Source organism: Teleopsis dalmanni, chromosome 1 (genome assembly GCF_002237135.1).
Source record: "Teleopsis dalmanni isolate 2A chromosome 1, ASM223713v2, whole genome shotgun sequence".
In the NCBI taxonomy this organism is placed as follows: Eukaryota; Metazoa; Arthropoda; class Insecta; order Diptera; family Diopsidae; genus Teleopsis; species Teleopsis dalmanni.
Window position 1 is genome coordinate 152,136,430 of NC_051846.1, and position 13,488 is coordinate 152,149,917.

The window sequence follows — 13,488 nt, forward strand, 5'->3', positions numbered from 1 at the left end:
CTGCTTAATACAGATAAAACAATTATTCTGCCTATTGCGAGGAAAAAAATTATAGTGGAAAAATTGCCTTTAATTTTAATCGGCAGTACTATAATTGATAATAAATGATCAGTAAAATGCTGAGGTTTTTACTTGAACTCTAGCTTGAATGCCCGTGACCATTTAAATCAAGTTTTTCGGAAATCAATTGTATCACCTAAATGTATGTACTCCAATGAATCTTTGATGTACATTAGTAAAGCAATTAATAATGCATATAATTATATATTTTAGTCTGGTCTACAGCAAACTTGACTCAGACTCCCTATACAAATTAAGAGCTTTAGTGAACTGCCTGACAAGGTATGTCTATGGACTCAGGCTTTTTGATCATTTAACTGGCTACAGGAATAATATTTTGGGATGTGATATTGAACAATATATTAATAAATATGTTTGCATATTTTTGTTTAAAATTGCTACGACCCAATTGCTACCCAGGGTGTACCTTTTTAATAATCTATGTAAATTGCATTCAAACAGATCTATTCAATATTTAATCCCAAGGTTCAACCACTTTTCTGCGACTAGTTTCTTTTTCATAAATGCGGTAAGACTCTGAAACTCGGTATCTAGCGATACTAGAAACGCAAACAACTTAGTGTGCTTCAAAAAGTTAGTTTCTCAGGAACTGTCTTAGCTTATTATACAATCTTATGTTATTTAATATTGTTTTATTCTAATTTCTTATTTTGATTATTTTCTGCTTATCATAAATATTATTTTTGGCTTTTTATTATTTTCTTTTATGTTACTGTTCTTTTTGTCTTTTATTTTGATTTCATTTATAATTGCTTTCTTTTTATCTTTTATAATTTTCATTGTTATTAAGATTATATTTTAATTTATTAATTAAGTTAATTTTGAAGCAATAAATTAAATAATACATTCAATTTTATTTGTTAGTTTGTAAGTTAGCATGTAAGATAGTGCATTGAAAGAGTGTCCTCATAGCACTTCATTAAATAAATAAAAATTTGTAAAAACTATAACTACAAAAAAGAAGATCCCGGTGTAAAAAAGAACAGTATAATTCAATTGGTGTGTTTACTAACACAACTAAAAAAAATTGTTTGATTAGACAATAAAATTTGACAGATTTACTAATCGAAAACACCATATCGTACATTTAATTAAGGGTTGTTTTAGTTAGAAATTATAGGCACAGTAAACATCAGCATCCAAATTTTTGCCGATTGTGACGTAATATTCACGAATGATTCGTAAATCACTTGCATAATTTTTGTGTTGGTGTTAATGAGTATCATATGAAGATAGAAATACAACTAATGATTCGAGTGTGTAGTTCTCTGACAGACACTAATATAAAATATTTTCAGAAAATGATCGCTACGAAAGTTCACTACCTTCGTGAAAAGAACACTAACAACGACACATTAAACATTTTACATGAGATGTCGGAAACAGTACTCTATACCTATAAGGTTGTGTTCATGAACACAAACATTTTTTGATATGTTTTGGAGTTTATTTAGTGTACTGTTCACGTAGTGTTTTTTAAAAAAAATACAGAACAATACACAATACAAAGTTCAATGTTTGGTATTTTATAGTTTATTTTCCTTCACTGGTTAGTACTACTTCTTTTCACTTATTGTTTTTAAAATTTTTTTGGACATAAAGTTCAATTAGCTCAATTTCAATTGAACCCATTTATTGCAATAATTGATTTACAAGTAAAGTGAATCATAAGCGAAAACTTAATCATTTCATTTTCTTCAGCCTTCTCTATTATTTTTAATTTTCGCAAAACAAATTTTTGTACTCATTATAACAATAGGAAAAAATATGAACTTCATTTTCTACACCTGATCAAATTAATTATTGTAATATACCAATTTTACTTATTTTTCGATTTTATTTGTTTTAGTTCGACTCGTTCACTGCTTCACAAACATGTTGAACACTGTGTATTTTAAAAACCTTGATTCGTATAGCATTTAAGAAGCATTTTAATTAATTCAATATTGCTTATTGGTTATAGATTAAGTACTTGAAACTTACTCTATATAAAGCAGATTTAGGTATTCAACCTGAATCAAAGAATAGATTTTATTGTATGATTAATTTCTTTATTGTTTGAATATCTTTTATACAGTTTTTTGTGCAATAATATTATCAATATTAATAATACCTTAGCAACAAATTGATTGGAAAACTGTTAACAGTGCATAATGCAACTGGAGCAATTTCACCGTTGCTCCAGTTAAGTTGTTGCCACAGTTCAACATAAATATTCTAAAATAATTTATTTCACATTCGCTAAATTGCTTAAAAATATAAATTGAATGACACAATTTAGCAATACGAAATTACTTATTTATTACCAAAATTAATGATAAATTGCTACCTTAACAGACACTACAAATCAATGTTTTAATTAAACCATTTAAACTATAATTAAAAATAAATTATTTCACTTTTTATAATTAATAAGTTTAAAAAAATCAATCTAACACTAATATTATAAATTCACATGAATATTTCTCATTCTAAATTTCATGTTGACTATAAGAATATAGATATAATGTACAGTCACTCGCATATATCTGCGTACACCCCAAAAAATTTTTAAAAATCTATCTTTCAATATTTTATATTTTTAATTTTTATTTTATTATTTATTAATTTTTTAATTTATATTTAATATTTTTAATCAATTATTTTTTTTAAACATAACTATAATTTATTGTTTTCAATAATATATTTTTTCCAAAATTTTTTAACAATGTCCTCTATTTTATTTTTAATTTTAAAATTAACAATACGAAAAAAGATACACGCAAAAGTCTGCGTACAGCTGGTTGAATTTGCCTGGAATGCAAGATTTTGCGATTACCGTTATGTTGTTTTTTCATGGATTTTGCTTATATTGTCTAAGCAATTAGTATTGGGCTGTTAAGCTGAGTTTTTGCATCACAATTCGGAGAATTACAGCAAGGCAATTACAGCAACGCTCTCTTGGGGAGCGAAAAATGTTCATAAAACTATTCTTAGATGGGAAATCTTATAGAAAAGTTGGTGCGTTAGTTGGAAGAGCCCACTCCTTCCTCCAATAAGTAATTAATAAGTACATTTCCACTGTCAGTATCTTACCAAAGGCTCGATCTGGTCGCCCGCCTTTACTAAAGGAGTGCGAGCAGATGACGATTATTAAGTGTATTCAGCGTAATCCCAGGATGACAGCCCACACAGCACAGATTCAAATCAAGGATAGTTTTTTCAAAACAGTTTTCGAGGTTACGGTAAAAAAGGCTGACTACCATAGTAGAGTCACCCGTAAAAAGCAAATGATTTCAGAAGTCAATAGGCAAAAGCGCTTAACTTTTGCTAATGAGTTTATTTCAAAACCCCTAGAATTCTGGAATCAAGTTATATTTTAAGACGAAAGTAAGTTCTGCATGTTTGGAAACAAGAGAAAAGCTTTGGTATGGAGGAAAACCGAAGAAGCATTCAAAAACAAAATGTAGTCGGCACAGTTATACATGGAGGAAGCGACATAATCGTGTGAGGGTGTATGGCATCAAGCGGTGTGGGAATCTTGACATTAATCGAAACAACTATGAAGCAGGAAATATATATCAACATTTTAAAAAAAACAATTTAAAAGAAAGTGCTAAGAAATTGGAGCTTGAACGTGAATTTTGGTTCCGAGAAGACAATGACCCAAAGCACACAGCACAGAATACAAAGCTTTGGCTGTTTTATAATGTCAAATCTCTGCTGCGAACACCTCCTCAGAGTCTTTAACTTTAACCAAAAAATCCGAAAACACACAATAACATTGAAAAATATGCTCAAGGATGTAATTGTGGATGAATAGGGCAATATTACTGCTGATGAAATGAAAAAACTTGTCGATTCCATGCCAAAATACCTTGCGGAGGTTTTGCAGAAAAAAGGATGCCCTACAAGTTATTGAAAAGGGTATATTATTACTCTACTTATAGGTTAAAGTGAGCTGTACGCAGACTTTTGCGTGTAGATGTTTTCGTAGTGTTAATTTTAAAATTAAAAATAAAATAGAAGATATTGTTATAAAATTTTGGAAAAAATATATTATTGAAGACAATGAATGACAGTTATATTTAAAAAAAATAATTAATAAATGGTCGAACAGTTCGAGTTGAAAGATTGATTTTAAAATTTATTTTTGGGGTGTACGCAGATATATGCGAGTGACTGTATAAACAGCTCTAAATAATAATAATGATCAACTAATTAATTAATATTAAGATCAATTAACAATTCTATTTATTAATGAATTTCAGCTTATTAATTTAAAGTAGGAGGATCAGCTATATTTCAAGAACTTAATAAAAAGCATTATACCTAAAGTTAATGATGGTATAAAATTGAATAATTTCTTATTGATTAATAAACTTCGACGTCGTAACTGTTTATATCTAATATTAGCTAAACAAAATAAATCTCAGAAATATAATCAATAATGTTCAATTTTTAATCTATATCCATCATAAACTCTTCAATTTCTTAAAGTTGTAATATCTGTTAGAACAATTCCTATATAAGGAACAGAAGAATCAATGATTAATGATTTTAAATCAATTTAACGTAAATAATTTAATCTAACTAAAATCCCTCTAATAAAAGAGATTCTAATAAATATATAATTAAATTTTAAACAAACAAATGAAATAAAAGAAAATTAAAATGGCTTAAATTTTTAAAAAATACAATCATTTAGAATTAAATATATAATTACTCAAAAAATAAAAACTTAAATTTCCTTATTTTTCATCCTAACGCCAAAGTTTGAATTAATCTACCATACCTTCCAAAATTAAGTTTAAAGCAAAAATATTTATTCTGGAAAATGTTAAAATCGAAAAAATTAATATAAAAATTACATTAAATTCAAATAGATTATTGTAATTTTTAAATATACTAATATTTTTCTTTCTACTGATATAAGTGTACATACTCAAAACCTCGACAAAATTAATTTCTATAAGAAATTACGTCACATTCTGCAAGCAAGAAATAGATATAAAATTGTTTCCATAAATATTAAATAAAATTAATAAAATTCAAAAAATAATGTTGAACTATTTAAAATATAATATTAAAATAAACAATATGTTTAAAATATATTATTAAAAAAACAAAAAGGGACCAAAATGCCAACAAAATAAAATAAATTAAAACATTATAAAATTCTAAAGGATTAAATATTATGATTTATATTATATTATGAATAATTGAACTTAATAATGTAGATAATAATTTTCGATTAAACTAATGGAAAATACTCTAATTAATAATACTAACTCCAATTTATACAATTAAAACAATAAATTAATTAATAAAAAATAATTAATTATCATTATTTAAGTTTTAATAGTTTAACAAAAACATTCCCAAATTTGCAAAAAAAAACGTTCCTGCTTATTTCTACTAGGAGTTATTCAAAATTAAAATCAATACCGCATTTCAAATCATACGTTTATTATTATTTATATTAAGTGCACACACTTTTTTTGTATACAAAAAGATATATACAAATTAGAATAAAAAAGAATGATGAATAAATTAATTAAAATTTGTAAAAATTGAACAATTATCTCTAACTTCATCTTTAATACGACGCAAACATACATTTAATTGATATATTATACTGTCTTGAAAAAAAATTTGAATATATAGATTTTATATATTTGTATATGTATAATATAGTAGGTATATTAATTTTTTATGTATTCAAAATTTAATGTTTAGTAATATATATTTATATAGCATTGATTTATTCATCTATTTATATATATATATTTATATCTATATTTATATATATATTTATATTTAAGTTATAAGTTTAAAACTAATTAATTTTTTTTTGTCACTAAGTTGTTTAAATTCTATAAACATTACATTTATCTGAAATGTGCAAAAGACAGAAAATATCTAAAATTATTTTAAAATAAAAAAAATTTAATTCGGAATGACACAAATATATATATATAATTTTTATAGAGATTTCTGGCCTTAAAAAAAAATATCTTTACTGTCAAAGATGCATAAAAAATTAACAAAATACCACTTACGGCTACTGTAAGTACCCTAATTAGATACAATCAACCTAAACGTTTTAACTAAAAATAGATATATTCCATTTATATTTATTATATCTGTATTTATTGTAAGCTTATCGAGTACATGTATCAAAAACTATATTAATTATGAACAAGTTTTAAATAGATAGTAATAGTTTTAATTAAATATAATTTATTTACAGGGTTATATGGAAACGATGATTTCCACAACGGCCTTCTACAGGCTTTTAGTTCTGGCAAGCAAGTCGAAGGACTTGTGCTTAATTTGAAAAGACAGGTAAGTCTTTAAATTATAAATGAAATATGAATATTTTATACAGTTTTTACTGGTAATTTAATATTTCCGTTATAACGAAACTCCTTTTTTTTTTGTTATACTTGAAAGGTATATATAAATTTTTTGAGAAGTTGTTTAGTAAATGTAATACACTGTGCACTCTTTTTCATACACATCGACAATGCATGTGTAAACCTTTAGTAGGAAGTTCAGTTCGTTTTTTGGTTAAAATGCATTAAAGAAAAGTGCGAAAACATGCATCCTTTTATCTATTTTGTTCTTTTTATAAAAATTTGGATACAATTTACAAGCGAAAAAAACCGACTAAAATCAAATAAAAATACATTTGCAATATAATAAAGAGCGTCTCTACTTCATGCAAAAATTTATGCAATACAAATAAGATCGCAATAAATAAATGTTTCTAGTAGTTTTCATAATCAAGATTATAGACATTTTTGTTTGTTGTTGCTTCAATTAAAAGTTCTCAACATCATTTAATCAAGTAATTAAATTAAACAATGAAAAAGTTCTTATTACACAATTTGCAAAATTATGTAGGGAATGACACAAATTTAAGTAATAGAAAACGTATATATGTATGTGGCCACATAGACCGTGATGGATTAAGCGATACTGCTGAACAGTTAATAGATTCCTATTAACACGGTTCGAAGAATTTTTTCTTTAGTACTGTTTATATTATTTGGATATTTTAAGAACTGAAACTATTCCGGTATTATTTTAATCGGATAGCAACGAAGTCTCCGGAAATGTTCGATTATTCGGATTTGCAAAAAATGCAAATGAACATTCATCACACAAACAAGCACAAATTTTTGTATGAATTCTAATTCTATTTTGTTGTCAGTATGATTTTAGGTCTATTCCACGGGCTACTCGTAGTAAAACTCAAGTAACAAACGAAAGGCGTTGTTTAAATATTAGAAATAAACTATGAATTGAAGGACATCCTGCCAGCGTGATGAACAGGCAGAGTTGTAAATTCTGCATTGTTTTAATTTTAACATAGTTTTATGATTGTAATTTAAAAACTGGCATATGTCTTAAAATAACATGTTCATTATTGAACAGGCATAACAAAAATAAAGTGTCAAATAACGCTTTCTACACAAATTTTCATGGAACAACTTTGTGTAAAGTCTGGAGAAAAATAGAAAAGGGAAATAGAAAACACAATTAGTCATCGCTTCTAATTTAATAGGCACGAGTTTTAAGCCTGGCATTTGCAGTCCAAATAAAATATACATGGACTATAAAGTAATTAAGAAATAGAATTAATTATGAATTTTAGAGTTTAAATGAGAATTTAAAAAAAAAATGTGAAAACTTTCGCAATAATAATAAAAATCTAATATTAAATTGAACTAATAATTTATTGAGCGATTCTGTTATAATAGCAGATTAATAATAAAATTTTTATCATATCTAACACTACCAATGCTTTCCCTTGAGTATGGGTGAAAAGCATGAGTGGTTTCTTTTTCAACGATTTTGACGGTTAGTATGGCCGACAAGGCCATACTCGCACGTAAGCTGTACATTGACGAAACTGAGCTGCTGGAATACATTATGAATGGAATTCCTGACTACGGTCTATGCTCACAAGCAATATTACAATGTTTCCGTGACAAATAGCATCTGTTAGAAGCATTCCATAAAATAAGCCTCCCAAAAACATCAACGTTAAAACAACCATCGACTGTTCGCCAAAGCACTTTGAATGAAAAACTAACCACAGCCGATTTTATAGTTTCTGCACCGACTAGTTGCTATAATTGCAACTCTTTTGGTCATGTTGCAGCTGAATGCCGTAACCAAAGCGAGAGTTGAAGGCGTGCTATGTTTATGTGCAAATAAGACATCGAGCTGCTGAATGCTCAATAAGGAAGACTATTGACGGTGACAACGTTGAGGGCTATAATAAAACACAATTCCCTTCCAATCACAACAAACAGTAAACACAACCGTGTTTGCCGTCAATCCAGACTATGAAATCATTTGTGGATGATCACCATGATAATGATTTTCTACCATGATCGGTTAGATCGATGTTATCGTATTATATCCACTCGTAATTTGATCAATCAATTTTCTTTGCGTTAATTCATATGGTATTCAATCATCAAGCGTCTTTGCGTAGCATATTCTTTTTAAATTATTCCAAGCTGTCATGTGGTTGATATTTAGTACCTCCGCTTTTTCTTTATAGTTTACATATTAGTCTTGCTCAACCAGCTGCAAAAGACCAGAATGTATGAATCTTTCAGATCGAAAGTTCCAAAACGAGCAAATCACTGTCGGGTTCGAGATTCAAGTCGATCGGAATATTCAACGTGTAAAAACGTCAAATAAATTTATTATTAAAAAACCATCGCGTTTTATGTAAAAATAAAATAAAACCGCAAATAAGATAGTTACTTATGTTCTTACTGCTCTCCTTCTCTCCTAAGTAGAGCATAGGGTCTCCATATAATTCATTAAGTTTTTTAACAAAATAGTATTATTACAATTTTATTTATTGTTTAATATATAATACTAGATAACCCGACAAACGTTGTTTTGCCTTATAAATTATTTCTAGTTTCTAGATAAATTCTAGTGTAGACAAAAAGTAATTTACTTATTATAAGTGTGTAAGTATGTGGTATATGCATGAAATAGGCATGGAGCGCTATGAACGAAAAGGAAAATAAAAATAACAAAAGCCAAACAATATTATTTTTAAGTTATTATAGTTTATTTATTAAATTATTAATTTAAAATCAATAGATTTGTATGATACCAAGTTCCCTGGCAACAACTGTTGTAAATAATAATAATGATAATGGGCCAGTAACATTAACCAACAACAGTCGAAGATAAAAGCACTCAGTGTGTCTTGGATTAACTGTAAATAAGCGTTCGATTTAAATAAATTGAGACATGCATCAACTGCTGAAACTTGCTTGCGGGGCATCCATTTATTGTTTGAGCCCATGTGAAACAGCGTGGTACTTGTGAATAGAGTAATGTTCTTGCAAAGGCACCAAAATCATCCGTACTATTACACAATTCAAAAAATGCAGTGAGTGTAGATTTAGGTGGATTTGTACCACGATCAATCACTGTCTCGTTCGTGAAAAATACACGCTGACCGTTTTCAAGATGGACGACTAACTGAACAGCTGCTAGATCCCGTTCATGAATTAGAAAACCGAAGATACGCCAAGCAGCTTTATTGGTGCTGATGTACCGACCAATTTGGTAGAGCATAATTTCACCGTTTTTGTTCATTGAAGCATTTACATTAGTATTTTCTACTCTAAACACAGCTATATCACTGCCTTTATGGACGTACTTATATATTTGATGCTCTTCACAGAACTGCAAAACTCAACATTAATATGAGCATTGTATGTCTTGCTTAGCAGAGGCGAATACGGCACCACCCACCATTTTCCCCCATTATCGGGATTTCTTCGACGATATATTGGATATCCGTCGGTATTTGTTCTAGTATCATTAGTGAAATCTTTAGAAAAATTTTTTGTACATTTTTCATCTGCCATGCAAGGCGAAGACGAAGAAACGAAGTGGATGTAAATTTATGTCAAAAAAATAAAAATTTTTTGTTAAAGCAATAAGGATATTTTTGCTGGGTAGGGACTCCCTAATCACTTTAGGGGTATGAAAAATAGATAGTAGCCGATTCTCAGACCTACTGAATACGCCTATAAAATTTGGTAAAAATCGGTAAAGCCGTTTCGGAGGAGTACGGAGGAGCCGTGACATGGAAATTTTATATATAAGACCGCAAACAGACATCGTTTGGCCTTGTGACTTATTGATGGTCTTTGCAAATGCCAATCTAATAGGAAATTGAACGCGTTTGAATTAAATTGGCTTGTCTGTGAGAATCATTGGAATTCGTGGCAATAAAACTTTTTCGTTTCGGACCTTGCCATTCAAAATTGTGGCTTCGATAATGTTTTTCATCAATTTTTTAATTACCAATCGCGTACTATTGCATAGCCGTGGTGGGTTCAAATTCCGAAGTAAAATAATCGGTGATTCAGTCGTAAAATGTGTGGTGGCATGCCTGGCAAATCCAGTGAGTTTAAAAACTCTGCTGGATAGTTTACAACTTCGTTGGTATCACAAACTGTATCGTTCGATTTGTATGATATTAAGTCGCCTGGCAATGTCTGTTTTATCTTGAAGTTTAATTCATCAACGTCCACGTTTTTTTGCTGCTAATTTCTCTTTCTGCCAGCCACGGATGATTTATGTATTGTATGTGTACATCTGGAAATACGCGGTCAATGAGAGCATTTTGGGAATCAACGATAGTGCGGATTTTAGGGGGCAGTTTTATGAATTCGGTATTTTCATAGACAACAACTTTTCATATCATAGCAAGTTTTCTTATTCAAAAATGTAAAAAAATGTATGTCAAAAAAATAAAAAAATTTTTGTTAAAGCAATAAAGATATTTTTGCTGGATAGGGACACCCTAATCACTTTAGCGGTATGAAAAATAGATAGTAGCCGATTCCCAGACCTACTGAATACGGATATAAAATTTGGTAAAAATTGGTAAAGCCGTTTCGGAGGAGTACGGTAACTAACATTTTGACGACGTTAATTTTATATATAAGATATTTATAGATTTTATAATTTTATTTAAAAACGAATTTGCACTTCAATTTTTAATTCAAGAGAAAATGAGTTTAAAATGAAAAATATTAGCTTTGTATCAAAATAAAAATAATTTCTTTTCGCAAATTAAGCGGAAACGGCTTATAGCTGTTTACAAACCTTATGACAAGATAAAAACTTTCTAAGAATAAGTCCAAATGTTATTGAAGGAAAAACACAAAGAAAAATCACACTTAATGCAACTATATAAATAAATTGAATGCCTTCTTAATCAAAAAATTATAAGATGCTATAACATAACGAAATTTTGTTGAAGACACAGCGATTTTCATATATTTGAACCTCTCTATAACAAAACTCTCTATAGCGAATTCCTCTCTATAACTATAAGTTTTATCAGGTATGCAAACAAATTTTTGCATACAAAAAACCTCTCTATAACAAATTTATTCAAATACAAGTTAAACACTCAACTTGTCACTTATGAGAAACTTCTTTGTATGCAAACTATTAACTTGTTAGAAGATTTGAATTTGAAAGAGTTCCTTAATAAGGAAAAAGTTGAAATGTCTAAACAAACTAAAATTACAGACTTACCAATATACAATTAATGTTTTAAATGTTTTGTATATATATATATGAATAAACATGATTTAAATACATTTTTAAAATAAATACGTACCTATTTAACAGTCAAATGCGAAAAAAAAATTTCAAACAAAAAAAATTTTGTTCAAGCTCTCTATAACGAAGTTTTTTGTAGGCACCAAACTAACTTCGTTATAGAGAGATTTGACTGTACTTAAAATACATACGTTTGAAATATGAAAACAATTTAGAAGTTATCAAATTATTATTATTAACACAAATTTCAAGTTGGTAAACATAGCACCTAAAATCAATTGTGTGTGTGAACTTGGTATCTTAGTCCATTGACAAGTTAGCGTTACGTTTTTAACTTATTAGTGTATATCTAGTTATCACTGAGATATTATTTTTTTTTAATTGTTCTTTTAATAATAAAAATAACACTGCACTACATTAAAATAAGGACATTAGAAAGAAAATGCTTAAGCATGTATCCATATTTATAAAAACGTTTAAACCAACTATATATCACAAAAAAAAAATGCTAGATCAGAAAGAATTAATAGAATATATAATTTTATAATAAAATAACTTCCCATAATGCGTTAATATAAAAGAAATAAATTGCTCTGGGGAACTCTATTTCTGATGCCCAAATATGTTTATTAATGAACATTTTTATACCTTGATATTCATTTTGACCCATTATATACCATTGAGTCAAAAGAGCTCAAGCAAAAAAATCCCTTAAGAAAAAAAGTTCTATGTCAGCATGCGTTTTAAAGTTTTATGCTAAAATACCAAAAAAAAGATAAAAAATACAGGTTATTATTATTTTGTATTAATAATTAATATTATTATTAATATTTACATTATTATATAAAAAAACGTGAAATATAGAACAGACGTTTTTCTTTTTTACTTACACTCTACAACAATAAAAAGCATATATAAAGTTGTTAAATTATAACAATAACAATACAATACAAAACTCCAAAAAAAAAAAAGAAAAGTTATCGTTTGAGTTTTGAACACAATATCTAAAAGAATAATTAAGGAAAATGATTTATAAGATTAATATTAGGCGTTTTCTTTTGTAAGCAAATCACAAAAGAACAACCGTTTATTTCAAAAATAACATATGAAACAACAACACTGCTCGCTTATTTAGTCCGAACTTTTTGAAACCGCTTAACTAATAAGCAGCTCAAATTGCATGGTTGCCAAAACTAAAAACACGTTTATTGTGAACGATTTTTGGAAGTAAATATGAAATTTCCAGTTCACTGTCTATGAATGATTTCGTTAATTTTTCGTATTTCGTTATATCATTGTTTGTAACAAATACATTATTTTTTTTTATTTATTATTTTACTGTTAAAAGGCATGAAAATTCATATTTTAATCATAATGTAAAAAGAAAAATGTTCTTACCAATAATTGCAAAGAATTATTATTTATTTTTGAAATTTTAACTTTAAATGTTATTATGCGTTTTGCATATGTAAGTCTAACAAATTTTGCGTTTTGTCCAGAGTTGCCATCGAAAGTAGTGCTTATTTTATTTGTTCTTTTGCGACATGCTTACAAAAGAAAAGGCCTATTATTGAGTAGTCTCATTGTGCAAAAGTGTGCTGACGATTATATTTTATATCTACTTAATTTTTGTCTGTTTGTGGCAACACAAATATTAGTTTCGTTTGTTTAGAGTACTCTAACTCTAAACATTCTAAAAGTAGTTGAAGTAGTTGAGAGTACTCTAAGCATTTGATTTTCAGTTCATACAAAAATTATGTGTTTTTAAATAGTAAGACACAAATTTATTTATTT

The 13,488-nt window shown here is 27.8% G+C and overlaps 1 protein-coding gene across 1 annotated transcript in view; it reads left to right on the forward strand.

Annotated features, from left to right (window-relative positions):
* Positions 1-6,408, forward strand: part of LOC119669380 (protein tweety-2-like) — a gene marked incomplete at its 3' end in the record, with an annotated part of 23,224 nt that extends 16,816 nt beyond the window's left edge. The window contains 1 exon segment of the mRNA XM_038079246.1: positions 6,314-6,408. Coding sequence (XP_037935174.1) covers positions 6,314-6,408 — 95 coding nt within the window.
* Between the last annotated feature and the right edge of the window lie 7,080 nt (positions 6,409-13,488).